We start from the raw sequence: 27,154 nt of genomic DNA on the forward strand, positions 1-27,154 counted from the left end.
GAAGCACGGGCTCCTGATTCATTTGGGAACTCTTGGACATCTCTCTCTGTTTCTCTTGAGTAGCATTTCCATTCAGAAGATTAATTTGCATGCATTTTTGAATCCTCATCATTCCCTCTGTGATTTTAATTCTCTTGAACTTTTGTGAAAACAGTTCTTTCCATGGGCATCCATGTGCAAACCACCCTATATGAAGCACAGTTTTGCATGGCCTGATCTGTAGGAAAGCTTTCCCTGCACGTTGTAAATAAGAAGCAATTTTTCACTTCCACACAACTACAGCCAACCTCTGAACTCTACCAAGACCCCTTTGTAACTTGGGGGGTTGTTGGCTTTTTCTTCCACAGCTATGACCCCTCCTTAGCATTTTCCTCATGCCACCCTTTTTAACCCTTGACAAAAACAACCAAGCTCGTGTTCAGTCGTGGCCTTAAGACAAAGGAGATCCCCACATCCCACTGGAGGATACTGATTGAACCTGGCCTCCAGAGCATTTACTTCCAAAAAGAGTCCTATAGTAACCCTGGTTTACTGCACATTAGTTTCTTCAGGTTAATGCAAAAGCATGGCTGTCCAACCTGCTGGCTTGCCTGCACTGCACTGAGTGAGGAGGAATTGTTTTGGGCTGAATATACGTAGGGTTCTCCAAAAGTAATGCCTCCTATTTATTTCCATGGAAATTACAACAGATATAAGAAGTATAATAATTCTACTTGTGTCTTGGTTTCAGTCAGCACAGTGTTAATAGCACACTGCTGTGTAGTTGTTGTTGGGTGAGCCACTGCCATGATGGCAAGGGCAGCTGCAGGGTGGGCTGGGCCAGGCTGCACTTGGGACATGGCTGGGATAAAGTTTAAAGTGCTTTATACACTGAGAACAGCACCCAGTTTCTTTCAGTGCTACTGAGGCTGAAGGCAGCATCATAAAAAGGCAGGTGTCAAGAAAATGAAGTCTTTAATTAGATATTAGCTAGTCAAGAGACTGGGTTTTGCAGTTAATGAATCCAGCCCATCCACTCACTTTCCAAATGCCATCAGGAGACTCTACGGTGCAGTAAATACGCTACAGCTGTGCCTGTGCTGGTGAGCAGTACAGCCTGGAAATGGGTCCATAATGCAGGAGGCTGCTGAGTTTGCACTGTTCACACCATGTGCCTTTCATACAACAGGAATCCACTCTGTGAGCCCTTTTCGTGATGCAAACCAGAGCACAGTGAGTGGAGATGGCTGGGGCATTCACTGTGCAAGTGCTCTCTAACACTGAGCCAGGCCCTCTGTGAAAATACCAGGAGAAGAAGCACATTAAAAAATGCTGCTGGATCCCAGGAGCACAACATTAAACTTTATAGCCATGCTATTAGTAGATGAATCATGCTGAATAATAACACGTGATTAAATAGCTGAGAAACTCCTATTTTCACAAATGTTAAAGCATGAACAACATTCCTGTGGAATGCACATGAATCTCCATCTGACTGTTATGTGAGATGTAAAGTGACTGCACCAAATCCAAAGGAAGGATCCAGAGGCAGAGCTACAACCAGGCCGGACACATATTTTCTCACCCCATCCTGACCTCACATGTCTGACATTAGCCTAGGGCTTGCCATTGCAGGGATTGCAGATAAATGCTGGATGCTTTGTGCTTTCAGCAGCTCTGGCTGCATTACATGGGAACACAGATCCCTTTTCTAAGGGGTGCCTGCCTTAGAACCACGGAATCACAGAATATTCTGAGCTGGAAGGGACCCACAAGAACCATCGAGTCCAATCTTGGCTCCACACAGCACCATCCAAAACCCAAACCCAATGTCTGACAGCACTGTCCAACGCTCCCTGAGCTCCGGCACTCAGCGCCGTGCCCACAGCCCTTGGCAGGCTGCTCCATGCCCATCGCCCTCTGGCACAGACCCTGTCCCTCACCCCCAGCTGCCCCTCCCCTGACACAGCTCCATTCTCTTATGTCTGGTCGCTGTCACACAGAGCAGAGCTCAGCGCTGCCCCTCCGCTCCCTGTGAGCAGCTGCAGCTGCCATCAGGCCTGCCCTCAGCTCCTCCGCTCTGTGCTGAGCAAACACAGGGAGCTCAGCCGCTCCTCACACACCTTGCCCTCCAGAGCCTTCTCCATCTCTATAGCCTCCTTTGGATGCTGTCCATTAGCTGTATTTGCCCTTTGTGTCTTCACCCATCCAGTGTGACAGCAGTCACTGCTAGCACTCCATCATTTCCTATGGCTGTGTCCCAGTGCTGCAGCGACAGAAGCCCACGCTGCCGATGTCGGTGTGGGCCCTACTGCCAGAGCAGCTGTGAGAGGAGCTTGTGCCCAAGCCTGGGTCAGTGTCTGTGCCTGCTATAAGGTCCTCATGGTACAACATAGCAGATACAGCCATAGCCGTGTCAGTTTACACCAGTGCTCGTATTGATGCGTTATTTCCTCTGTAGATAATACAGTCAATTTTCCTTTACTTCTGCCTTTAGAAAGAATGTAAATTACCACAGTTAAAATCACTGGGCCTTGTAAAAACCTGCCTGTGCCCAGAAAACCAAGCGTCGGAGCTTGCCTGGAGCTGAGGAAGAAGTGGCATCTTTTTCAATAAATTTACATCTCTAAATAGATGATAAGTGTTGAATCAATTTCCATATGTTTAAAATAGCAGAGCATTAAGTATTCTGGCACTTCAAGCAATCAGCTAATTTGGGACTATTATGAGAGTATCTTTTACACCAGAGGAGCAATTCATCTGAAAATCAGGAACAGTCTGCATCTCTGTGCCCTTTCAGTACAATAAAGGACAGCAAATTGTCAAGAAATCCTATTTGTTTGCCTGAAGAGTCTATGGTGTGTTATGATATTTAGGTCTTCACAAAATCAAACATTTCACCTCTTATTAAAGCAAGTGATAACACACCCCCATTTGCCAACGCAGGCTACACAGGTCCATTGATAAGCAATGATCAAAGTGTAGCCAATGATACGTGAGAGCAATGCAGGTATGTGCTTCCTGATGAAGGCAGCAGGAGCTGAGCCATGCCAGCCTCTTTGCACAAGGCAGTGTGTGAAGGCAGATGCTGCCTGCTTTCTCCACCCTTACCCCCAGGCTGCCCACATCCAGCTGGTTGGCTCCGAGCGCAGCTCACAGTTCTCCGCTCCTGCCAGCACGTCTATAGCTGAGATGAAAGAAATATTGTTTTCCAAAGGTCACTGAGCATTAAAGGTGTATGCAGCCTCGCTCCAGAAAGCGAGGAAAGTGAACATCTTTTAGAATCAGCCGGCCTTTTTGACCTGGATGAAGTAGGATGCAGATCTCATGATGGACTTCAAAAGCCAGATTAAAGGGGAGATGGATGGAAATATCTTCAGAACTTCCAGTGAAGTGATCCACAGTGTCACCCAGTTTGCTGAGTAACTAAATATTCCCACATTGCATTCCAGCATGCTGCTCACAGATGCAATGTGCCATGCATTCTGTAGATGCACAGCACCATGCAGCCTGGACACACAGCACTGACCTTGCACCACATTGCCTCAGCGTGGTACAACTGCATCATTGTATTCCCCCTTGCATGTAGCACACCATCCTCCAAAATGCAGGGACTTGGATGAGGACAAATTTGGGGTGACTTGATGATTTTGTTTTAAGTTCATGTCCTGGAGAAGGCAGCACCACTGCGGAAAGCTGCTCACTAGCGAGTGGATTTTCCATAGCTCAGATTTTCACCGTTCATTTGTTGAATTCTGACTGCCAAAACAATAAGTTCAGCCAATGACTTCAAAGGAGGATATCAGGATCTGGAGGAGCAGTGGGATCCTTATTTTCTACAGATTTCTCTCTCTTTTTTGGTCATTTAGAGCTTGCGACACTACGTATTTCTATCCTTAAAGATGAGAAAAACATGGATTTGATTCTATGGGAAGCTGAGTGTCCTCAGAAGCAGGGCAGGCAGGTGGAGAATAATCTGTGAGATATCAGCCAGCTGTGAGAACGGTTCAGAGTGGCAGAGCCGCTAAGGGTGCATCTCCAGCAATTCGCCGGAGTTCACCCCGCTGCCCTTTCTGCATTTAGAGCACAGCAGAATGGTGAATAATGAGGGCCACAGGAGGACAAGCGGGTTACTACAGCTGGTCAGGCAAATTAATGCAAATTACTTGGCAGTTCACCAAAAGTAGGCCAAAGAGGGCTCTTCATAAGAAACATAAAGGAAAAGTAATCTTGGAGGTGGCCCAGTCCACAAGCTGAATGTGTTGGATTCCAGACCTGTGGGAGACCTCTGTTTCTTCAGCTTGTACAGCTTTCTATCCATCTCCTGAATCTTTCCCCCGGATCATTTAATGTCTTCAAGTCCTGACAAGTGCAAACCCCTCACCGTGTTTCCTCCCCCACTAAGGGCTGCTGGCTTCCAGCCTTCTGGCCTGTGCCCATCGCCGAGGGGAGGGCTGAGGCTCTAGGTGCTGAATCCTTTGCAAATCTCCCTTCTTCACCTCCTCCAGTCTGTGCAAACTGCAGAAAATCGGTTTATCCATTCACCATTGCTGCTGACTTGTACCTTTGATCTGACATTTTGGGAACCGTGCTCTATAGTATTGGGATTGACACTCTTTAATATCTTCATATTGTATCCAGTTTTGGCCACCCCAGTTCAGAAACGACAGGGATATCCTAGATGGAGTCCAGCAGAGAGTCACAAAGATGATAAAGGGCCTGGAGTGTACGAGGAAAGGCTGAGTAACCTGGGTCTGTTCAGCCTACGGAAGACAGAGAGGGGATGTGATTAATGTTTATAAATATCTAAAGGGAAGTGGGAGACAAATGGATGAGGCCAGGCTCTGCTCAGTGGTGCATAAAAATAGGACAAGGAATAATGGCTTAAAACTTGAACATAGGAAGCTCAGTGATGGAGTACTTGGAACAGGCTGCCCAGAGAGGTTATGGAGTCTCCTTCCATGCAAATACTCAAGACCCTGCCTGTGTTACCTGCTGTAGGTACCTGCTTTAGCAAGGGGTTGGACTCAATAATCGCTTGAGGTCCCCTCCAACTGCTGCTATTCTGTGACTCTGAGATTCATCAATGACATCAAACTAACGAGGTTCAAAAAAAGCAAAGTATAAGATTTTCTGCTCTGGTCGAGGTAATCCCAGATATGCACAGAAACTGGGAGAAGAACTTGAGAGTAGCCCTGCTGAGAAGGACTTGGGGGGGCCTGGTTGATGAAAGATTTAACATAAGAGAGTGCCCTTGCAGCCCAGAAAGCCAACCATATCCTGGGCTGCATCAAAAGAAGTGGGGTCAACAGATTGAGAGAGGCGATCCTGCCCCTCTACTCAGTGTTGTTGAGGCCTCGCCTGGAGTACAGTGTCCAAATGGGGAGTCCTCAGTGAAGGAGAGACAAGGACCTGTTGGAGCGTGTCCAGAGAACGGCCACAGAAATGATCCATGGGATGGAGCACCTCTCCTACGAGGACAGGCTGAGAGAGCTGGGGCTGATCAGCCTGCAGAAGAGAAGGCTGTGTAGAGACTTGCGAGCAAGTCAGTATCTAAAGGGGGGCTGTAAGAAAGGAGACATTTTCATAGCCTGCTGCAAGAGCACTGGATGTGAAGGGCAACAGAAGCCAGCACAAACACACAAGGAAATAAGCGAGGCCACTGCATGTGAGTGTCTACGGGCTGTCAGATACGACAAAGGCTTTGTGGAACATGCTGCATTAAGGCATTGAACATCTCAGTAAAACCTGCCAGCTTCTCTATCCCGTGGAAGGGAGATAACAAGCACAGTACAAATCAAAGTGGTGTTTTAAGGGATAAAAAGGTGTTCACTTTGAAGATGCACAGAAGCCGTAGGCATGGGCACTGTGTGGGACACGATCCGTTTGAAACTGCCATTGCAGATGGATGCCAAAACGCTGCATCCTACCTGGATTTGGGAGGGCTGTGTGCACACAAGTCCCAGCCCTACCAGCACCATGCTGCTGTGCTCATACTGGGGTTTTCTGCTGTGTGACCGTCTCCTTGGGCAACGGCAGCGGGATGGGGGCTCCTTTGTGCGCGTCGCACTCCGAGAGCCCCAAGCCCTGCTCGGCCGCCCAGCGGGGTGCGACGGGCCCAGGCCAAGCGCCTAGAAGAGAACCACAGCCTCCGGGAGCTGACGAAGACGGGGTGTCACGTCAGACTTCCCGGCGTCACGGGACGGACGGCGCACCGCGCCCGGTGCCTGCCGCCGACCGGAGCCACCCGCACCGCTTGGCTCGGCGCGCCTCGCGTCCTCCCGAAAGCCTCACATCCTGGGTCGGCGCCGGCGAGACAGAAGCGAGCCCAACGAGCGGGCTCTGGGGGGCGGCGTGCTCCGAGGAACCCCCTCCCTCGCAGCCCGCCGGGGGGCGGCCAGGCCCGGCCCACCGCCCGCCGCCTCCCTCTCCCCCCCCCTTTCCCCGCGGGCCACCCCGGCACCTCAGCGGGGCGGGGGCGGGCGCGGAGCGAGGAGCGAGGAGCGCGGCGGCGGCGATGGCTTTCGAGGCGCTGGCGGAGGCTGCGGAGCGGTGGTGCGCCCGCACGCCCTTCCAGCTCATCGCCGCCGAGGAGACGGAGCGCCGCATGGACTTCTACGCCGAGCCCGGCGTCTCTTTCTACGTGCTGTGCCCTGAGGCTGCCTGCGGCGACAATTTCGTGAGTGACCGCGGGGGGGGGGAGGAGAGGAGGGAGGTGTTAGAGCCGTGCCCAGAGGGCTCCGGCCTCGGGGGGAGCTCCGGGGGGCTGCGGGCCGGAGGAGCCCTCCGTGCGAGCGCCGAAAGCTGCAAGATGGAGTCGTTGGCCGGTGCGGGGCGGGCAGGGCACGGACAGCCCCCCGGCTCCCCTCGGTCCCCACGGCGCGCGATGCCCCCCCACGAACACCGCTCCTCAGCCCCTCCTTCTCCGAAAGCTTCCGCCGTGCCGCCCGGGTTCGGCTGGGGGCTCGCGGGGCCGTTTGGCAAATGGAGAATGGGCAGGGATAAAATGGAGTCGGGATGACAGCGGGGCCGTCCCTGCTGCGCCCCGGGCAGGTGCGGCCCCTCCCGCCGGGCCCCGCCGAGTTGGGCAGCGAGTTGTGGTGCCGGGGTGTCCGATCCCGGCCCCCGCCCCCATGGGGAGAGCCTCCTCGTCGCCGAGGGTGTCGCGAGGTCGTAGAATATCCCGAGCTGGAAGGGAATCTGAAGGAGCATCGAGTCCGACTCCGGCTCCTCGCTCGCGGGTGTGGAGCGCCGGTTGGGTGCAATTGAAGGACTGCGGCTCCGATAGCTCCCGGAACGGCGTCGGAGCTGCAGCTCGTGCTCCTCCCGCAGCAACTTCCACCTCTAGTCCTGCTAGGGAAGTACTGACGAATTCCCAACCCGGCAGGTGAGCAGAGGGGGTTTGATGGCCGGGTCAGTGAGACAAAGAGCAGGCATGCAACGCCTCTGGGAGTGCAGGTCCCGGTGAGCAGGATGTGTGCTCACCACATTGTGCTGGATCCTGAGGGAAGCGACCCAGGATGAGCTCTGCTTATGCCAGGAGACATGTGGGACCCGTGTGCCAGGGCAGCCCCAGTCTGACCAGTGCCCACGTGCAGCAGGGGCTGTGTTGGGCCATCACAGAATGGCCAGGGTTGGAAGGGATCTCAAGGATCACGAATCTCCAACCCCCTTACCATATGCAGGGCCTCCAACCTCCCCATTTAATACTAGACCAGGCCGCCCAGGGCCCCATCCAAGCTGGCCTTGAACACCTCCAGGGACAGGGCATCCACAGCATCTCTGGGCATTCTGTGCCAGCACCTCACCACTCTGTTGGTAAAGAACTTGAGGCCTTGCAGGAGTCTGGCAGCAGGACGGGGCTGGTTGGGAAGGACTCCCCATCTGAAGCCAAAACCAAGCAGAAGGGTTACATTTCTGTTTTGTGGCATTACCACTCAAGGTACTTTTCCTATTAACTTTCAAGGTAGACAGATAGGTAGAATACTTAATTCTTTTCCTGTCGATGATGTCTCCTTAATGCGTTTAAGAACCGCTGATGAAGTGGTTCACCAGCATCGTTCACCAGTGCCATCATTTCTGCTTCAAGTGCACTGTGGGCCTTCAGTTATGCTCCCAGCTCAGCTATCTTGGTTTGCTGCCTTTTTATAGCTCTGTCCTATCCTACCCTTCCTTACTCTATCCTATTTTTCGTGTTCCAGAATGTTTGCTTTCTAAGTGCAATTACAAGCTGAGCTTTATTTCAAGGAGATTTAATGTGGGCCATGGGACAGATTCTCACTTGCACCTGAGCCCCTTGAGTTGCACGGCTCTGTTAAGATGGAAGAGCATGACAGAGAAAGGAAATAGAACCAGTGGTAGACTTTGTGATGTTTCAGTCTTACACGTCTGACAAAGGAGCCTTACATTTAATCAGCATCTGGTGCCTGATATTCTTGTTCTCTTTCTTTATGTCCTCATTTCATAATAATGTGACTTAAAAAACTACGTAGGAGGTGCCAGTGAAGTCCATGATAACTCACTCGCGAGGAGGAAATTGTGAGCATGCTGAGTTTAAAAGAGAGGTAGAAAAAGACAGGGAAAGTTTGCCAAGAAGCAATCTGGGAGATAAAAACGGGGTCTTGTATAAAACCTGAGATCACAAGGATCACATGATTTTAATTTCCTGGAAAGGTGTCTCTAGGCTGGATCTTTCAGCATGCTAGGGGTACAGATGACCCGTTCAGGAGTTCACAGGTGCTGTCAGCACCTCCTGGATACTAAAACTCACCAAATCAGCATTTTGGACAGCTGAACTATGGACAGTTTAGCTCCTGAGGTTTACAGTTTTCTCAGAAAATTAATTGGACTTGTATAGCCATAAGCAATGTGAGGGTTGAGGAGCTATTCCTTACAGTCTTGACATTTGTTTTCCCACTTTGTTATTGCTGACATTCAAAGTAACCAATCAAGCAAATAAAACCATTATGCCACTTCGTTGCAAGATTTCCTGTAAATGTTTTACAGCACAGGTCACAAATCTAAATATTTTCCATAAGCTGATGGCAGGTGAGAGGTGTCAGTGTGTCCGTGTTGCCAGAGCCACAGTTTTGAATCTGCTGACATGGAAATTGGTGGAAGCCCTACTTGCTTGTTGCCTTGTGATATAACAGGTACATCTCTTCAAAGGCTGAATGATGGGTTGGTAAGGTTTTCTCCTTGTGCTCCATCATCTTATTCTCTGCTGCTGCTGGCACGTTCCTGCTGGAGACTGAAATGTGGAGCCTACACAGTTGAAGAAGGCTTTGTAAAAAACATGGTAGGATGACATGTGGTCAGCTTTCCCTGGGAAGCAAACTAGCTATTAGTTATAAAAGGGCAAGGCCTGATTTTCGTGGATGTGGAAGTCCCTGTGCATAGATCTCATAGCTGAAAGAAGCCACAATTTAAACAAGAACCAGGATGTTAACGGTCATAATCATTACACACAAATAAACAATTACAGCAGTTTAGCACAGGACACAAACTGCTGACCTGTAATATTCAGGCCTTACATTTGGCACAAAGATTAGAAGTAATAAAAAGATTACTGCTTGAACATTAAGGAACTGTGAGCCAGACCTCCAAAATCTCCAGGCTGTTGTTACAATGTTGTGATTTGGAAAAGAGCTCATTGGTATTTTTAATGGGGTTCATTTGAGTCCATTTAGTGTACTTCCTGCCTTTTTAGGCCATAACAATCCCAAAGCCAGACTTTTTTTTTGAGACAAGAGCTGCTGGTATGTTTGTAGGACTGCAAGGCCCATGGCTGTGAAATGGCATGGGGAATGGTGAGATCTGTGGTATGTGTTTCTGAGGGCTGCCAGACTGCCAAGAGATAAGTCTGGGTGCCTGGAACAAGTAGAACCTACTCAGTAAGACAGGGATTTTTCTTAGCATACCATTGTGCTGCAGTTGTGCAGGTTGAGTGAGGTCAGTAGCGAGGCAATTGCTGCTTTTGCCTTAAACACACAACTTCAGTGAAGTTAAGCAGTCTTTTCATTAGACAAATGGAAACCTGCATCCCTGGCTCACTGCTGAGCAGAGAGGCAGCATGCATGCCCTGCGTTGGGGATGAATGTGTGTGGTTCTTGCTCTTTCTCTGAGCATTAGTTAAGCTTCAGAGAAATCCTCTCCTGTCCCCACTGAAGCATACCCTGCTGTTTATAGCACAGTAAAAAGCTGCACGGCACTTTGGGGAAAAGAACTGCCGTGCAGAAATAGAGGTCTAAGTGTCTCCAACAGTTCTTGCAGCATTACAACTTCTCGTTGTAAGATAGTCCTGTGCAACAAGACTTCAGAGTAAAGGTCTTTCAGAGTGCACATTAACTTGTGCAGTGAGCCACACTTGTGAGCAAAGAGCGGCATTGTCAGAGTGCTTCCATCCATCAGCTCTCCATTTCGGGCAGCCTCAGAAGAGCAGAAGCAGCAGCATTTTTGGGAGAGGCTTCACAAAGCCAGGCTGGGGAGCTGGCCCCTCTCAAGCAGGGGCAAGAGGAGAGGAATATCCCAAATGGGTTTAAATGTGGCTCCCAAGGCCTAGGGAGAACAGAACTCTAAGAGAAGATTAAGCAGCAGATTATGCATAAGAAGAGAATACCCAGTGTGACTTCCAGGTCTAAACAGGGCTAGTATCAAAGAAAACACCTCTGCTTGTAAAATGCGTGTGCATGCAAGGCATGTACCCTTTGCTGCCAGCACAGTCATAAGGGATTTTCTCTCCCAGGTGGATTTCCCTACCTTCCATTTCTTGCTGTCAATAAAATCAAAGTTCCTCCCCAGAAGCCTGGCTTCTGATCCAGCCCCCAGTGCAGGTCTGAACTCGGGTGCTTGGTGTACTTTGGCTATTCATGATCCATCACCTTTTAAAAACCTGTGGAGAAGCCAGTGTGGGCTCCTGTTAATGCCTCTTTCTTGTGTTGCTGTTGGCTTTTAGCACGTCTGGAGTGAGAGTGAAGACTGCTTACCTTTTCTGCAGCTCGCGCAGGATTACATCTCTTCCTGCGGGAAAAAGACACTCCATGAAATACTGGAAAAAGTCTTCAAATCCTTCAGACCTGTAAGTGCCTCTGTTTTACTGCCAAGGGTTGTCAGTTGTCTGTGACTGTCCGTAGGCAGCAGTGGATAGAGCAAAGCCACTTCCCTCCTGCAGCAGCTTACTTCTCTCAGGCGCTAGGGTGTTAGCATGTCAGCTGCTGTCAGACAGCTGCAGATCTTAGGATGAGAGGGAATGGCCTGAAGTCGTGCCAGAGAGATTCAGGTTGGACATTAGGAAAGATTTCTTCTGAGAAAAAGTGGTGAGGCAGTGGCACAGGCTGCCCAGGGAGGTGGTGGAGTTGCCGTTCTTGCAGGTGTTCAAGAACCGTGTGGATGTGGCACTGAGGGATGTGGTTTAGTAATATGGTAGTGATGGGCTGATGGTTGAATTAGATGATCTTAGAGGTCTTTTCCAGCCTTAATGACTCCATGATTCTGTTCTGTGCTTGGGAAGAAGCTGTGGAAAGCCACAGCTGGTTGACATGAAAGTATGATTTTAATCCTTGAGAGACTGGAAATAAATAGAACAGATGCACACTTTTCTTAGAAGGACTGAAATCTGAACCTTCAGTACAGCTGTTTGTAATTGTGAAAACATAGAAAAATATAAATATTCTTCCCAGGACAATATTAAGGTCTTGGTTATTTTCATGGTTGTTTTCTCCCACTCAGGAAAGCTGTGTCTTTGAGGAGATACTTGCATCATTTTAACTAAAGAGGACTTCAAGAGGACTTAATTGAATTGGTACAGATCAGTTACTTCATTTTAAACCACATTTATTTCAGTGTAGCTTAAGTTGCTGAGAAATTGGCTTCACTCAAACTGCATTAAGCTGCACTTTGGGATAAAAAAGTTCAGAGCTGAGGGAACCGTGATGCTTGTTTAGTCTGGGTGCTTCGTTAGCATTTACCCAGTGATTCCTATAGCCAAGCTCACAAGCAGTAGTTAAGCTGGAACACATCTTTACCAAGACATCTGGTCTTGATGTGAAGACTTCTGGTGACTTAATGAGTGCAACACTAATGAGCAATTTGCCTTCTAATGATTAGTTATACTCTTGTCCAAAAAAACTCTTTTAGTTATAATCTGATCTTTTTCTAGCATTGCTTGCTGTCTGTTGGATTTCATTGTGCTTTCATCTGCTCAAGAACACCCTCTGTTACTGGAGCCCTCTAGCAGACTGCAGCCAAGTACCTCTTCATTGTCTCTGGGATGTACCACAAAGATTGCTTATGAGATTCTCCTTTCACTGAGTTACTGAGAGGTTTGCATCAGTGTAATGGAACTGGTTTTACCATGCAGTGTATGGCTGTGTGTTGACAAGTCTAATGAGAAATGTACTGATGTTTTTCCCTTACTGTAATTATTAAAAATAGCAGACACACACAACCACGATTCACTTAAAAAGTGAAGTGTGGTATTACAGATGTATGGAAACAGCTATTGTACACCCTCATGCTTTTGCTTTTATCAGAATGAAACCAATCAGTACTGGGAAATGGTATCCTTGGCACTCCTTCCCTCCATCCTCTGTCCTTTCAATGCCAGACCTGTTTTGTTAATGAAATAGCCTTGCTGTGAGCATGGAGGTAATGGTGCATTTACAGGATGTTTCTTCCCCAGTATCCAAGCAAAGCTCACTGTAAGAGGAAAGTCTGGCTGATTTCAGTTTGAAAAATAGCAGTGTAGGGAAAGCTGAAAATCAGATCATGCTTTTCTGAAGCACTCCATGATCTTGGGTACTCAGTCTGAGAGGCTGAGAGGGGAGCAGGTTTGTGGAGTTCAGTAAGCTTTTTCTGAGAGGTTCCTCAGTGTGTTTCCAGATGGACATCCAAGATGATCAGGCAGTTTTAAAAGTCTTAAGCAGGAAGTCAAAGGATCAGACAGAGGTGTCCGTGTTTCTGAACACCTCCACATGGAATCCCATCACACTGAGCTATGACTGAAGCACATCACCTCTATACAGCATCATGTGGTGTGCTAAAGCTCTGTCGTCTACTTGGGTTGTTTCACAGTGTGTTTGTATGTCAGCTTCTGGTAGGAAGTATTGCTTGTTTCGTGAGTCTGAGATGTAAAAGCTACTAGGTTTATTTGCATTAGGGCACTTTGAAAGAGTTAAGAAAGACATAGAAATTAAAAAAAAAATGCCTGAGGGAAATGGCACCAACCTCAAGAGTTTGCAGGGAACCAAAATGTGTGTCATAAAACTTAGCAGCAAATTGCTGGACTCCTGGATTGTGCTTACGTTTGATCTAAAAGCCTGTGTCCAGGCTCTTCTTAGCCTGAGTTCTTGAATTCACACACGTCCTGCTTACTTTCCCCTTTACTTCCAAAAAGTACCCAGCAAACGGGTAGTTTGGCCAGTAGGAATAAGTAGCTGTAGTTCATGCTGTGCTGCTGCTGGCCGTTGTTCTCCTTCTCTCCTCACCACCCTCCCTGTCCTCCTCCCCATGCATTCCCCTATCTGCCAGCTTTGTTCCTTTTGCCTACCTCTTTCCTCCTTGTTTTTGCTCTCCACTGAAGACCTTTCCAGACTGCCATGTAGCAAATACAGACCAGAAGCAAATCACAGCTCACACCATGTTTCTCGTCTTCCTTTGTAAAACCTGCCTAAGGTGGGCAATATCACCCCTGATGTTTGCCACGCCAGGGAGAGGAGAGCTGTATGTCCCTGCTGCAGGAGGGGGGGATGCATGACAAACAGACCTGGAGGCTTATGCATGTCCTTTTAGTTCTCCTGGTGTATGGTGGGGGGTTTTGTGCTACTTTTGCATACCTGAAAGGCTTCCAGCATCCATAACATCAAGATGAGGCTCTCACTCCTGTGCTCATTTCCCTGCAAATCAGGGAGGAATTATAACTGGAGCTGGGCAAAAAATGTGATCAAAGCTCTTTCTGCTGGCTGATGTAAACAGAGCAGTGCCACACACAAATCTAATTTGAATGCACCAAATCAGTTGAGTGAAAATAATTCTGACAGATAAAAAAAAGCGTAGAGGCCTTGCTTTTCCATTTGAAAAAGTGTTTTAATTTTAGCTTCAAAACGGGAGAAAACCCCCACATCCTGAAAATGAACCACGTAGTTTCACATTCACATTATGCAGCTGAACATAAGATGTGAAAAATAGGTGTGCATAGGAATATTTACTGTTTGTTCTGCTCAGAAAGTAAGAACACTGGGCTATCTGCAGGCGTTTTTAAAATGCGAAGGAGGGGGGTTAGTCAGCAAATTCTCCTTCCATTTCAATGCCAAGAAGCCCTGCAACTGAAAAAATGGTTTTCTCACAGTGAGTTGAAGAATGCATGGACCCAGAAGCTAATTCTGTGTGTTGGCTTTGTATCCTCCGAATAATTCAGAATGATGATCGTGGACTAAATTTAAATCAAAATTGAACTAAACATCTGCCTTGCCACAGCCTTCTCATTTTCATATCACCACCAAGCAAGCATCACTGTCTTGATTTTTCCAGGTTTTGTCTCTTTTGAGAGACAACAGCTGTGTCACAGTCCAAACAGGGTTTTGCACGTGTCTGTGCTGCACTTCCAGCCTTGGCAAGCTGAATACGTACTATTCCAAATAATGCCTGGCACACGATTTTGCTTTGAGGTTTTTAACAGCTGGTAGTGTAGGATTCCAATATGAGATTTCCAGAACAGATACATTAGTTTGCTTATTATTTGGTTCATCTGTCTTCCTGACTTCTTGGCAGCCTTTTGGAGGGGAGGGGAAAAGTTCAAGCACTTCTATTTGCTCCTTTTCCTGGCAATTTCCAATGGCAAATAAATGCCATTGCAGAAATGCAAGCCGTCAGATGGAGGCATCCAGACATTGAAAATTAAATTTGAGCTAGCTGATCTTCCCTGGTCAGAAATATAAAGGGATTTGAGCAACTTTGAGTTGAATACACAGTATTTCTTATGGAGATTGCTTCACCCAGCACACAAGTCTTCATTGGTGTAATGGAATGAAGAGTTTAAGAGAAGCACTTAACGTGGCGGGATCCTCGGGGCTTAGGGGCACTGCCAGTTCTGCACGTGGATTCTTCCTTTTTTGGCATTTGAATGGCTACTGAACACAACCTTAAATCAAATGAATACTGCTACAGTATGATCATAGTTTGTTCTGAATTTAAGCCACTGCCAAACCTAAACACTCAAAAATCGTGATATGACCTCAGGGAAAAAGGCAGAGCTCTTTGAATGAGCTTTGCTTTGGTTTTATTTATCTTCTGGTCTCTGAGCACTTAATTTGCTGCGAGGATGCATTTTTAAATCTTTCTGTCGTCGCAAGAGGGAGAAGGAGAGAGTCGAGATAGTTACGTAATGCTGTTATTCTAGGAGTTGAGATTTCTAACAAGTGGCATCTAGGTATTGTGGGAAGATGTGCAGTGAAACATGAGTGGGTAATTGGCTATTACACCGTATTTTCTCTTCCTTGTAGCTACTTGGGCTTCCAGATGTTGATGATGATGCGTTTGAAGAATATAATGCAGATATGGAAGAAGAGGAACCAGAAGCGGATCACCAACAAATGGGTGTCAGTCAGCAGTAATGTCCAGAGGAGCTGTAAAATTGGGAATCCCGTGGCACCTGGTGGGGTCAGATAGTCCCACGTCAGCCTGTTCAATTTCGCTCATCACGTGGGATATCTGGCTCCCAGGATACAAGTTTTATGAAATGTTTATTTAAAAAAATAATAGCAATCTGTGATGGGCTTTGCTAAGAAGTGACCTGAATTTTGCTCCTGCTTCAGTGGAGTTTTTATGGAGTTGTCTTGGTAGTATTCTGCCATTACCAGTCTAGAAGTAGTTTTGTTGCTGACTGTCTCCTTGATTTGTGTTTGAGAGTAATGTTCACTGACATGAATGTAGGGTTGCCTTGAATGTAGGGACTGCAGGGTCGGCGTGCTGAGCACTCCTGGCGTGTCATCTCTCGGGGAAATTGGTGCAGAGAGTAGATGCAACCAGCACTTTTCTTTTTAGTTCAACAGCTGTGGTTTGTGGCTCTCTACCAGACAGAGCACCATATTTCGAGAAGTTTCTCCTGAAAAACACTAGTTTAACAGTGGTCAGTGCTGCAGAAATGCACGTGGAGGCTCAGCTAAAATGATGGAGAGTGACAAGACCAGGAGGTATTTGTGTTGGACCTGTTAATGTCATTTTACTGACACCTGAGTTTACAAGTGATTGGATTCATAACCGGGAGCAATTAGAGCTCTGGTATTGACAGTACATATCAAAACAAACCTGGGTTCTCTCACACCACTTAACCCAAAGCCAAATACTGTTTGTGTACTAATTCAATCAATTACAGACAGCCATTGCATATCCCACGTCTGCATGAAAACCAACTGTAAGCTTCACTATTTTGAAAACATCGAGAAATTATTACACAAATCTTGCAGTGTCGCCAACTGAAGTGCAACTTAACTTGCAAGCCATAAGTCTATAAACCAGCTTGTAACATTATGCTGGACCTTTTCCTCCCTCTGTGTCTTTGAGCTAATCTGGGCATTTCCACCTCTGACGAGGGAAGCTAAAACACTACCCAAGCAGGAGGCTCCTCCTATCTTATACCTACTTTGCATAGGTTTAAGTGGCTCCAGTGAGTGCCAGACTGTGAAGATGCAGGGTCTCTTTATTTACATGCCTTTTGTACTGAAAATATAAGAAACAGAGTGATGCTGTTGTAAGACATCTGTTTTCGGTGACTGAACATAGCGTTTCTGAATTTATTCCTTTCTTCCAGTTTCTTTTTAAATGGCAAAATGAAGGTCACACACTTCGAAAGCCCTTTTATACAGAATTAGCTTTATGAAAACAAAAAGTGAGCGAAGAAAAAATGATAGGACAATTCCCAGAAACAGCTCACACCATTTTGAAAACCCCGTTGGTAGCAACATCTTCTTTTCCATAGACTTTTAAAAGACTTTTATTTTTCAAGATTACTTAAGAGAGGAAGTTTTCTTGGGGATTTACATGTCTGATGATGGGTTCAGAGGTGCAGAGCACCTGATTTTTTTCCAGCCTGAGGCAAAGACCTTCCATAACCAGGACAGTGTGCGGTACCCGATTACGTACAGGAATGTCTGCAATGCTTTCAAAGTTCAGGTTTAAGAATATAAAAAAGAATGGAAGAGAAACAGATCTTAATGAAACTTTGTACATTCTTTTGGCATGCAGGCATAAACACGGTAGTTGCAACACATTTTCTATGGACTAGTGACGTGAGAACTGTGGCAGTTCATTGTTTAACACTGTGCAGCAGCAATAGGCTTTTTGCTTACAATTATAAAGTGTAAGAACAGTGGGTTCCATCCCTGCTTTAGGTCCCTAAGTTTTTGTTCCTCCCCATGAAAAAAGATGTCATAACCTTGCTTCAGGAGAAGCTTTCTCTTTGTAGCATCCATTGCTTTGGTTACGGCTCGTACAAATGGATCTTTTGGGGCTGGCTTCCCTCTGCTGCAGTGCCAAGCAAGATGTAATTTACAGTAGCACAAACTATTGTTTGAATTGTTAATGAGCGGTTGAACATTAATATGGATGTATGCAAACATAAAGCTGTAAATCATGTAGATATATTATTTTCTGCATTCACTAACTCACTTTTTCTGGAATGCCATGTGCCATTGGAGTGATCTCTCCACCAGAGTGCAAGTGCTTGGTAGATGAGGGCTGTTCTCTCCTGTTCTCTCTGATGGGGGATGTTCTCTGTTCTCTAAAGCTCTCACTATGGCCAGCAAGATTGTATTCAAATAAAACTCTGGAGGCTGCATGAGGCTCAGCCCTGCAGAGAGCTGCACACCTGTGTCCCCCCTCATGCTGCTGGGAGCAGAGCGTGCAGCCTCACTGCTGTACTGAAGCACTGCCAGGCAACACTAACAATAAACTGGAAATTTTATACACAAGAAAACTTAAGTGACGTGTGTGTTAAATGTGAATGAGCATTAATATAGAATGTATTTTATCAAAAAATGTTGATTGCTTCCTTTGACCAAATACATTTCTGTATGATCATGTTACGTGTTCCACACTTACCTAATGCTTCATCGTATCACAAAGTATTTACATGTTTTATTTGTGTTTATTTGTTTTTTAATCCTCTACATTTTGGGGTTGGTAACCATTCAGTAACTCACCGAAGACAGCGTGGCCCTGGCTGGGCTGCCACACTGAGAGGCTGCACCTGTGAACACATGTGCAAACACTTGCAGGTGTGGGGACTCAGTAAGAGAATGTGGGCTTAGGGCTCTGCCACTGCCCTGAGCTTTGGGTGGATTTCAGCAGCTGGGTCCCTGTGAAATTCGGTGAGAGGAGGAAAAGGACCCTTTTGGGGAGATGCCAGAATTTGGAGACCACCCCAAGCACCTGCAAGGTATCTGCTTATTGAACCTCTGCAGTGCATGTAAAAACTGCTCTGGGCATTGCTGAGCACAGTCACTTGTTTCTGCTAGCATGCTGCCCAGTGAATACATTGAGTTGATGAGGGAAGAAGGAGCGGAGAAAAGACAAACTAAAAGGCCTTCTCCTCTTCCCTAGCTTTGTAATTTGTGGTGTTGTGTGAGTAGGTCAGAGTGATGGGCAGGGAGCAGGAAGCTGCTTTATGAAGTATGCAGTAAAAAACTCTTAACAGGATTTGCTAATGATGCATTGAGAAAAAACACTGGCAAACTATCTCCTCACAGAGATGTGGGGAGTAACAGGCCCCTGAACATGATGGCCTGATGGCAGGCTTCTTCAGCTCTGCCCGGGGCTGGTTCCTCTTTGTTTAGTGCCTTTGAAAGGTGCCTGCTCATAAAAATGCTCCTTAGGAGGGGAGCAGCCCAAGCTGGTTCTGCTTTGGCAACCTGACTATATGACTGCTGCTGCATTTTGGTGCAGTCATGTGTAAGGTATGCTGGGTGAGATGGTGGCTGGGGGCAGCAGATGTTCCTGCGAGGCTGCTTAGCGACTGACTGGCCTTTTCTCCTCTGGAAGCTGGGATGTGAGGCTGTGACAGGAATATTGACTGCAATGACAGTATGGGTATTGCCCTGCAAAGATGCCATAGGGAACAAGCCTTTTTGAGCTTGTGTTTTGATCTTTCACAGGGACCCAACTTGCGATCAGCAAGGTTAGCACTTGATCCATCCTTCCCTCACGTCCATCATTCCCTCGTGTACATCCTTTCCTCATGTCCATCCTTCACCCACATCAATACTGCTCAATCCTCAGAATTTCCCACATCCAGAAAAGACAAAGCAGCCAAAGAGGGTGAAGAAGACCCCTTTCACAAGGATGTGAGACTGATGCCTACCTAACTAATCTACCTTTCAAAAATCAGGCCCCCTTAAACTGTCCTGGCTGGGCATCCAGAAAGTGAGGTTTCTCTGGCTGCAGTCTGTATCTCTGGCATGGTTTTTTTCCCCTCATAGCTAAGGGCTTTTTTTAAGGAAGAAAATACCTGAAGAAACGTCTGTGTTATCACAAACCCCAGTTTCTGCAAAGCTGTGTACCAGAGTGCTGTCCATCCCAGCGTGGTCACAAATGCTCAGATTAACAAAGAGGCTGTTCCTTTGTCTGAAGAAACAGTCTTCAAATGAGCTACTACTTACTACAACAAAGCTGTCTTGTTTCATGTAAAATACATCCAACTCTGAAATTTCCTTTTTGCACTGACATGCTGCTGCTCCTGTAGGCAGAGATCTGCGGTAGCACTGTGTATAAAGGATGTCTGCTTTCATCTTTGAGGTGGCAGTGGAAACGACAGCCCCAGATTTTAGTCATTAACATCTTTTTGTTGTTGAGTTTTCCTATAATGATGTGGGGATCAGTCAGAGCTCAACACCTCAAGCAGTAATAATGTTAGACCACACCATGTGAAGACTGTCCTTGCCGTGCTTGCCACCATTTGTTTTTCTGACTGGAAGATCTCTGTCTCTTTGGGACTTCAAAGCTGTCAAGTGTTGCCCTTTTTCTCAATGCTTTATCAGGTGTGAGCCTCCAGAGGAGCCCTGTCTATTCTTCCCTTCCTCCTTCCTCTCCCACCACCAAGGTGTCAAATCCAACAGGGTAGTTACACTATAGGCTGCCATTAAAGAGCTTACCAAATGCTAGTGACTGATGGAGTCTTTTCTCTGTGAGCAAAATAAACTAAACAGGGGTCCTGATGGGGTAAACTGTAGCTAAAATGTGTGTGAGGAAGAGGAAGAGAGGCTTGTGTTTCCCGAGATACACCTGGTGTTTGCAGGTGTAAGGAGGAGAAAATGATTTCATCTGAGCTTTGGGTGTTGCAGAATAAGCCCTGCTCTGCAAGACAGGACCCTGAACTGCCAGGTCTTTCCATTTAGTGCGAAAGATTTGCTGTCAGAACATGGGAATTAGTGGTAATATTTGCAGATGAGCAAGTGTTTCAGATTTCCCAGGTCCTCTTTTGTTTTGCACAGATTAGGGAGACATCTGTTCTAATTAACAGACATGTAATGACGTTTAAATGAAAATAGGAAGTTATGTTCAACTCATTTGCCTCTTTTTTTTAAACACTGCCATTTTAATTGTCACTTTGACATCTTCTCACTCTGATTTAGTGGCAGGAATGCTGCCAATTGTTTCCTTTTGTCACGAGTCTCTTGTCTGTGGGTTGAAGAGCATTTTCAGCCCAAGAGCGAGTGCTTTAACTTAGCACTTTGCCTTGCATTCTTGGCCCTTCATGTGGTGTGAGTGCTCTGTGGGAGGACTGTGGCCATGGTGTGTGTTGTGGTACATCCAGAGCCCTCATTGGCAACTCCAAGGCTCCTGCTGGTAGAGTGCCTACCGGCTGGCTCCCTTCTCCTGGTCAACAATCCTGGCAGCACGGAACTCACAGCCTCTTGAGGGACACCTGAGTGTGGCTGAGGCAGTGGTTGGGCTCTGCTACTGTCTTCTTACACATACAGCTGCTCCTATGAAAGAGGCGATGGACGCAGCCTGTCTGCAGCTGCTGGGAACACACTGCCTGCTCAGATCGCTGGATGGACTTCTCCTTTTTCCAAAGCTGCAGTCACCTTTACGATTTTGGATGGCAGCACCCTGCTCATGTAGGTGTCAGCTATGGGACAGCGGGCCTTTCTCTGAGGCCAGGGACCCCACACAAGATGGAGGCTAAGCCGGGGCATGCTGCTCCTCACACAGGTCTGTCCATGCTCCAGATCTCCTTCCTCAGTTAAGAAAGCAGGCTGCCCCAGGGCTTTGCCGCATTTTGGCTCTGTCTCAAGGAGAACAAATGCACTGGAGGTCTGTGTTGCCTCTGTATCTCTGGCCTACTCTCTCCCAGCAGAGCTGTCACCAAGCAGAACCAGTTGGGAACTGCAGTTACCCCTCCTTAGCAGGTTGGTGTGCTGTCTCAGAATTAACACTACCTTACTCCAAGTTTTCACCTTCCCTCTTCTCTGTGGAAAGATTCATGTTTCCACCACTTGCTCAGTGTGTGATGAAACACAATAAAAAAGCACATTGAGCTTTATTTCTAGTGCCTCGGTGTATGCATCTGTGCTGTGAAGACAAAACTAAAGCAAGATTTGTAGAAGAGGATATAATATCTTTTACTAGCCATACTGATGCAGTGGGAGAAGGTAAACAACTGTTCAAGCTCCCAGGTGCCTCTCTTGTGCTGAAATAAGAGCAGCAATTATATGATACCTGGTTATTCCTCTCTACAATAACTTTGCCTTGCTTGTGCACTTTTCCCAAGGTATTGTGACTGTAATAGTGCAGTGGAAGAAGGAGCACTTGGGCCAGATTTGAATAATTCCTGGAGATGTTCAGGAACTGAGTGGATGTGGCACCGAGGGACATGGTCAGTGGGCATGGGGGGGGTGTGTTGGCGGTTGGACTGGGGAATATTAGTGGTCTTTTCCAGCCTTAAAGACTCTGTAATTATGACTCTAATTACAGCAGTGGTGAAGCGCCCAGAAGTGGATGTCGGCTGTTAAGCACAAGTCTCCCTGACAGCCTGTCCGAAAGATCGGCCATCAAGGCTTTACGCTTTGGGTTTTATAGCAGGCCCCTAGAGGGCAGCAGAGCCTAAATTTTCAGTCCATCTAAGCGTTACAGCGATGATAAAAGCAGCTTCGCCCCTGGCCTGCAGATGGGTGCTGGATGGGAGCTGGCGTCCGCACCACCCAGTGCTGGTGGAACCCATCCTGCCTGGGACTGCAGCTGAGTTGTGGGAAGCTGTAGCCTGAGCTGCGTGGCCAGGGAGGTGGTGCAGTCACCGTCCCTGGAGGTGTCCAAGGCACTGTGGCACTGAGGGACGTGGTCGGTGGGCATGGTGGGGACAGGTTGGCCATTGGATTAGATGGTCTTAGTGGTCTTTTCCAACCTTACTGATTCTATGATTCTATTCTATGTTTCTACCCATCCTTCCAGGGAGAAGGTACGAGCACATGTATCTGTAGCAAAGCCCTCTGTCTTGTTATCACCAGCCAGTGTCTTGGGAGATTTTGTGACTGCTGGCATCAAGATCAATGTCACACAAGTGTAAGCTTGTAAGTGTAACAGGGCTGTTTTTGGTATGGGTCCCCCTGTGCCCCACTGCTGCAGAGGCCTGGAAGGGACACCTGACGCCAACACTGCATTTACTGTAGGACACTGCTAGCGCATGCGTGGCCTCAGAGCTTGTGTCACATCCCTGAGTGGATGTGAGCTTGCATTCACCCCATGTGCTGCTCTCCCCCTTCCCAGCTACAGCTGCTGGCTAATAATTGTGATTGCAGTTGGCAAAACCAACCTCTTTCTCCCCAGTTTTTTCTCCTGGTCAGTGTGTAGAGAACTGTGACTGCCTTTTTCCCGGCTGTTTTGCTGGCCACCCTCCAAGCACAGGGCTCCATTTTTTCTGTGCCCTTATGGATGATACACTCACTTCCAGCATAGGCATTTGTCAAGAACTGAGACTTTGTATGGTTTGTTAAGAAGGACATATTGTGCTTGAAACAGGGAATTCATACAGAAAAATCAGTGCCAGTTTTTATCGCATCACACCATCCCTTTCATTTAATAAAAGTCAGGAAAATTTTATATTGGCTTTTCTCAAGGGTTCTTATTGTTCTACTCCTTCTTGTTTGCTGTGCTCCTTTTTGTCTCTGTAAAACCTTTGTCAAGAAGGCTGTGAGCTGCTGTGAGTCACGCAGCAGCAATGGGGAGCGGCAACATTGAGCCATGCATGCCAAGCCTGCCTGCCTGTGCCCTGGCTGTCAAAACTGGCTGCTGCTGGCCTGAGGTGGCCAGAACTCCTCCTGAAGTTTGGTGTTGCCACTGGGGCATACTACACTAGGATTATTAATGCAAAGCATAAATTGCAAAACACAGTCCGCTGGGCCTCTCCTCACCTCTGGGAAATGTCTGCGCTTGAGTGCAAGGTGGCTCTATGAGAAAGCAAAGAGTTTTTCATGGCTTCTCTAGCTGCACGGCAGCAGCTCTTTCCCCTGATCAAGTGCTGCTTGTTTTTCCAGCTCTGTCAGATAGCAGGAGGCACCCTTCTGGGAATGACCACGCTATGGCTCTTACTACATTCCTTTGGGCTTTGTAAATGTGTAGTTTCTTGGTGGCGTCATTGAAAAAAAAGGGAGGGAAGGCTCTACCTGCAGAACCGGTAATGCAGTCACGGTCTGGCTTCATCAGGCTCCCTGAGCAGTACCCAGCACACATCACACGAGCCGTTAATTATTTAACTGGCCCCATGCAGTGTCCCTTGAAACAGAGATTGCAGCACAGCAGTAGATCAGCCAAGGCACGTGCTGCCAGCCTTGTGAGCATGGCTTCACGTTCATCACACAAAGAGCATGAAAGGGGATGGACTTCGCATCTCCATGGGCTTTGGAAACTCAGTACAATTTAAATGGCAACAGAACTGGTTCTTTCCACAGAGAAGCGGATGATGCTGACTCCTGGCATGGGCTATCTCCATCACAGGTTACCCCAAAAGGGGTAATAATTCCCACCATCACATCCCACATGTCTGCCAGCCTGCGCATGTGGGGTGCGTTGGGGTCCCGCAATGTCCGCTTGCTGGGAGCTGCTCTTCTGCTGGGCTGCTGCTGCCACGGGGCACGGAGCTCTGTTGGGAGCCCTGTGTGCACTCACTGTGTCAATATTTAACAGCGGTAATTAGTAACAGGCTGGGTGGCTCAGGAATTCAGAGCTCAGCATTTACCTCGTCCACCTTTCCCATCTTCTGGCTGCTTAGGGGACATGTCTGCAGCAGGAGAGGCGATGGCTTGCGTAATGCCACTGCCCCTTTTTTTCAGTAAACATTATCCATAGGCCGTCACTAATGTGTGTTCCCTTTGCTCTGGTGGCTCATGACACTGTAAGCCTAATAACATAAGAACTATATTCGAGGTGAAAAAAAAAAGAGAAAGGTATTTTTGTGGCTAACTGATGGGCAGCTCCCCTTTGCTACCAGCGTGATTAAGGTTGCAGCTCCAGGAACCAGTGGCAGCACAGCAAGCATCCTCTCTCCTCCAAACAGTGTATCCTTGCCCTGCCACCAGGCCATGCCCCACTGCTGCCCTGCACCCTGCAGAATTCAAGATTACCTCGTCTCTGCTCTCTGCCTGATGCCCGTGAGCCCGTGCCAGTGTGCGTGCATTAATTACACTCATCTAAATGGCGATATATGCATTGTTACATGGCTACACGTACTTATTCCTGGCTTGCTCTATTGCCAGGAGCTGAGGATTTTGAAAGGGATGCGTGGTGCTGTTTTTCGCAGAGGAAGCAATTAGGAGGTTCACCCGATTTATCAGAGGCTGTGCCCTCTCCTGCGGCACTGGGGCTCCACTGCCACAGCAGCCGCGTGGTGCAGCAGGAGAGCGCTCGGCTCCGCTTTTCCCAATTGTTTCTGTTCTCTGTGGCACGTCCACAAACAACCGCCCCAATGGGGTGCGGGTGTCAGCCTGCTGTTGCAGATGGGCGGAAAGGAATGGAACAATACCCAAACCAAGAACCAAAGCTTGTCTCATTAGCGGTGCAGCCAGCACAGAGGGGGCAATTTCCCGGAGACAAGCAGCGGTGATAAGCGGAGAGGGGGGGAGGGGGGGCGTGGACCCAGCTCGAATTCAGCTGGGAGCGGATGGCAGGAGGTGCCTGAGAGGGGAGCATCGCTGTGAGTGTGGCAGCTGGGGGCTGCCCTCCGCCCTGACAGCTGCGTGCCTCCCATGGATTTGTGTCCCCACGCCGAGGTAGCAGCCCCACTGGGGTGCGTCTTCATTCCGAATGGGATGCTGTGCACTGAGCCTGCCGCACAGTAGGGTGCTCAGGAAAAGGAAACCAAAGGAACGTGGCTTTCTTATGATCCCAGGGATGCAACACCTCTTCTACGAGGACAGGCTGAGAAAGCTGGGGCTGTTCAGCCTGAAGAAGGCTGGGGGGGACCTGAGAGCAGTCTTTCAGTATCTAAATGGGGGCTGTAAGGAAGGAGACAGGCTCTTTAGCAGGGTCTGTTGTGACAGGACAAAGGGAAATGGCTTCAAACTAAAAGAGAGGAGATTTAGATTGGATATAAGGGAGACATTTTTCACAATAAGTGTGGTGATGCACTGGCACAGGTTGCCCAGGGGTTATCCCATCCCTGGAGACACTCAAGGTTAGGCTAGATGGAGCTCTGAGCATCCTGATGGAGCTGCAGGTGTTCCTGTTCATTGCAGGGGAGTTGGACCAGATGATCTTTAAGGGTATTTTCCAACTCATGATTTTGTGATGATTCTGTAACAATTCTTCAAACCCAGACCCTGTCACTTGCAGTCTTACAAAGGGATGGAGAGCAGCACGTTCCTGAAAGCAAGTTAGGCAAGTGCAGCTTGCCTAACTGCACCTATCCTTGGAGAAGGAAACATAAAGGAAAGCCATGCAGAGTGGTTTTACAGCGGCTGTTAGCCCATTCTTACCATAGTCATTAAGGCTGGAAAAGACCTCTAAGATCATCTAGTTCAACCATCAGCCCATCACTACCATACCACTAGATCACATCCCTCAGTGCCACATCCGCATGGTTCTTGAAGACCCCCAGGGACAATGCACCACCTCCCTGGGCAGCCTGTGCCACTGCCTCACTGCTCTTCCTGAGAAGAAATTCTTCCTCATATCCCATCTGAAATCTGCAATCTGATGCAATCTGCACAAAAGCAGGTTTCCATTCAGCCCTGCAGTGCTTACCTCTGCAGAAATTATGTTCTCTGCAGGGAAAACTTGTCACTCCATAAGTTCTTCCCCTGCAGCCTCCTGCAATGTACAGATCAGCAGATCTTTCCTCACATTTCTCCCCCAGAACTGCTTACAGAAGGCATGGAGGCAGGTAGGATGTGAGGGGCAAAGCCACCCAAACAGCAGAGCCAGAATATTGTGCATTGGGCAAGGATAAAACCCCAAATTTTGTCCGCTGTTTTTCCTGCTCTGTTAAAAACTGGCCTTATGCACAACCTGGCCTTGCTCTTGACCATCTAGTTCATTCTGAGTGCAGGGATCCCACAAGAAACACAAGGAAAAGCACACAGCCATACTGGAAATTATCTCCAGTGCTTTTGATGCAGAATGAGAAAAGCCATATCCCCAAAGCCACGGGGCGAGAAGGTGATAAGCCCTGCTCTAATTCTCCTTTTGTGTGGAGTAGCGTCTCAGGATCAGGATCAGGAATTCTATGGCAACCCGATTTAAATATGACAACGTATGGAATCAGTATGAAAATTACTACACAACTCAGAGCCCTCAGTCCTGGTCTAGGGCTCACTGCTGACAAGATTACATTAAGAAGCAATTACCTTTGGAAATGACCCTATCGGGCCAAGAAAGCAAAGCAAATTTCTCTATGTGACAGACACTTCTGGCAATTTCGGTTGTGTTACACTATCAACATCTTCCATATTGCATCTGCTATTACTGTGTCTTTCCCCAGAACTGTGCACAGCCACAAAGCTTCCAGGCTATGGGGATTTTTGCAGCTCAGGTGGGTACAGCTCAAGATGGAAGCTCTGTTAGCTGGAGATGTGTAGCCCGATGATATTTGACTGAACTGATTTGCACGGACATCTAAACGAGGCTTTCAGGTTGCAGAGCTCTTCCTCCACAAACAAGAGAAGAACTGCTTGCTTTTGGAGTTCCTTTCTGA

At 47.8% G+C, this 27,154-nt stretch overlaps 1 protein-coding gene across 1 annotated transcript; it reads left to right on the forward strand.

The window, feature by feature from the left end:
• The first annotated feature begins 6,496 nt into the window (after positions 1-6,496).
• MTURN (maturin, neural progenitor differentiation regulator homolog) lies at positions 6,497-18,051 on the forward strand. Its single transcript, XM_042817456.1, has 3 exons — positions 6,497-6,658; positions 10,934-11,056; positions 15,477-18,051. The coding sequence occupies exons 1-3, from the start codon at positions 6,497-6,499 to the stop codon at positions 15,585-15,587; spliced, it is 396 nt and encodes a 131-aa protein (XP_042673390.1). The 3' UTR covers positions 15,588-18,051.
• The last annotated feature ends 9,103 nt before the right edge of the window (positions 18,052-27,154 follow it).

The sequence above is a fragment of the Centrocercus urophasianus genome, unplaced genomic scaffold (assembly GCF_019232065.1).
Source record: "Centrocercus urophasianus isolate 14NV4802_14NV808 unplaced genomic scaffold, USGS_Curo_1.0 seq_16, whole genome shotgun sequence".
In the NCBI taxonomy this organism is placed as follows: Eukaryota; Metazoa; Chordata; class Aves; order Galliformes; family Phasianidae; genus Centrocercus; species Centrocercus urophasianus.